General features: G+C 44.9%; 1 protein-coding gene across 1 annotated transcript; it reads left to right on the forward strand.

Moving 5' to 3' along the window:
- The first annotated feature begins 1264 nt into the window (after nt 1–1264).
- On the forward strand, nt 1265–2438 carry LOC106821119 (uncharacterized PPE family protein PPE24-like). The gene is made up of 2 exons (XM_014825795.1): nt 1265–1274; nt 1912–2438. Exons 1-2 carry the CDS (start codon nt 1265–1267, stop codon nt 2436–2438), a joined length of 537 nt encoding a protein of 178 aa, XP_014681281.1.
- The last annotated feature ends 479 nt before the right edge of the window (nt 2439–2917 follow it).

Genomic DNA, 2917 nt, shown 5'->3' on the forward strand with positions numbered 1-2917 from the left:
TGCGCGTTGTCTTATAAAAGATATTTGAAAATACCTCCGATGTTGTTGACAGTTTCCCCAATCCCCAAGCAACCGTGCAGCGGTGCTGCGGTACAGTGATACGGGTGTAGCAAAGATAAAAACATGTGACGTCACGTCACCACTTCGAGGCTATATTGTTTGGCAAACAGTCGGCGTTTGCGCCAGAATGCCAGTTTTCTCACCTCTTTCTTGTGGGTTTTAAGCAAACGCGCAGTGAAATGGGAGCAACTAGAGTTCATTTTTTTATAAGGTAGTGTGATTATGCATGACACGAAGTATTTGCTAGTCTAGTACTGGAGAAATTAGCGTTTGGATGCGCATTGTGCGGCTTTAAGATAATCAGGAGTTCTACTCTGTGCTCGAGCGAGGAAAGATTATCAAGCAGACGGTTAGTTTTCCGTGTCATGTGCGCGCGCATGTGTGCGTGCGTGCGTGCGCGTGCGTGCATGCGTGTGCGCCTGCGTGTTTACGCCCCCATGTGCATGTTGTTGTTTTTATATTAGCCTAGCTGTTACGCCGCCTGACACGGTAAAACCATTTAATTAATGAATATTCATAATTATTATAATAATTATAATTAAATATGGGCCAAATAAGACACGCGGAGCACAGATGATAGCGAGGAAATGCTGCAATACATGCGCGTACGCACGCACGCACGCACGCACGCACGCACGCACGCACGCACGCAATATGTAACCCAGAGATATAGTGCTGAAATGGCAGCCGCCACGGAAAGTTCTTGTCAAATTATATTTGAATTTCCATCAGCTCTCTCCCAAAAACCGTATGCAGAACCCAAGATAGGCAAATTACGAGAACGATATCAATATAGAAGTAGTCAGAAGAAATTTAGATTAACTGGAACATAAATTTAATAATGAAAAAACGTCTAAAAACGAAGCATGCGTATGAGATTGTCCCAACAAGTCACACAACGGCTATTTATTTGGAATTTCTGCGTGTCGCCAAATTACCGTTGCGAACATTGAGACGTCTGGTACTGTAAACTTAAATAAAAATAAGACGCTACAAAAAAGTAACTTTGGTCCCTTTATCCCAGATAACGTACATAGTCGTATTTGCCTTTCTTTGTGAAATCTCTACAGTGTATTACAGTTATTCATTAAAACACATTGTTATTTAATTAATACATTATTATACATAACGTGCTTTATTGTAATAGATAATGATTCTTAAAAAAAACATAGATAAACAATATGGATATTAGCAAGAGCTAATAATGCCTAGGGGTAATACAAGAGTTAATAATTACGGGGGTCTAATACTGTGCAATAATACGCAATTATAATATTAATTTGCTTAATATTGTTAGCTCGTTGTAGATCTCTAATTTATATACAGTTGAAACAAAACACGTTCAAAAATACGAATGCAAACTAATGCGTGGTAATTTACAAGCTGTAATAATGTATAGTTATATATGCGTCATCCGCCCGTAGTCAATAACGCATTGTCATTGATTGTAATCCAATCTTTTGTAAGCTGAAGCTGAATGCTTCACGAGGCGACTGTGTGGGGGAGATTCTAGCGCTCACCCACGCAAGCAGACGATGAGGACAAATCGTTGCTTTTAAAAGCATATTTGCCGCGCGCGTGCGCGTGCGGTTGCGTGCGTGTCATATCACGTAACAGATGCATTAGAGCACTCACACGAGTCGTCTGTATGCTGTTGATTTGTTAGCGAGCGCACTGGGTCAGTCGGAAGCTGCAAAGTAAGTCATCGCACATGCATACGCCGCAATTTTCGCGCTGTCTCAACTCGCGCTGTTTCAACTCGCGCTGTCTAAACCAGCGCTGTTTTAACCAGCGCTGTTTCAACTCGCGCTGTCTCAACTAGCGCTGCCTCAACTCGCGCTGCCTAACTAGCGCTGTCTCAACTAGCGCTGCCTCAACTCGCGCTGCCTCAACCAGCGCTGCCTCAACTCGCGCTGTCTCAACTCACGCTGCCTCAACTAGCACTGTCCCAACTAGCGCTGCCTCAACTCGCGCTGTCTCAACTAGTGCTGCCTCTACTAGCGCTGCCTCAACTCGCGCTGCCTCAACCAGCGCTGCCTCAACTCGCGCTGTCTCAACTCACGCTGCCTCAACTCGCGCTGCCTCAACTCGCGCTGTCTCAACTCGCGCTGTCTCAACTCGCGCTGTCTCTACTAGCGCTGTCTCAACTCGCGCTGTCTCAACTAGCGCTGTCTCAACTCACGCTGTCTCAACTCGCGCTGTCTCAACTCACGCTGCCTCAACTAGCGCTGCCTCAACTCGCGCTGTCTCAACTCGCTCTGTCTCAACCAGCGCTGTCTCAACTCGCGCTGCCTGAACTCGCGCTGTCTCAACTCGCGCTGCCTCAAATATCACTGTCTCAACTCGTTATCAACATGATAGCTAGCCCTATTATATGATAGCTGGGCCTATTATACGTGCGACCCTAACAATCGGATCAGCTAGAGTCACGCATTTATTCTGAGCTCTAGCGTGATGATAATTTTAATCGAGAAAGACGCACGCAGCAAAGCCGGCAGTGAAAGGCATACGCTAGTAGCAGCTGTAAAAGAGAGCATCACTCGTGTCTGATGCAGCACGCATGTAATCGTAGTCATAGTAGCGGCTGTGACTAGAAATGTTATCGCCAAATCGCCAACGGTGTTGCAGACATATTGGATTTTTCGTCCTCTTCTTCTTCTGTGATATTAAAAAGCGCCTACGCGATGAGTTTACATATTCAGTTAGTATGTATATATATATATATATATATATATATAGTAGGTAGGGCGAGTAGTGTGTTCTTCTACTACTACCGACTACTACTACTACTATTATATCTCGTGGTGGTGGTGGCGTGTGTGTGTGTGTGTGTGTGTGTGTGTGTGTGTGTGTGTGT

This window comes from Priapulus caudatus, unplaced genomic scaffold (genome assembly GCF_000485595.1).
Source record: "Priapulus caudatus unplaced genomic scaffold, Priapulus_caudatus-5.0.1 Scaffold59, whole genome shotgun sequence".
Lineage (NCBI taxonomy): Eukaryota > Metazoa > Priapulida > Priapulimorpha > Priapulimorphida > Priapulidae > Priapulus > Priapulus caudatus.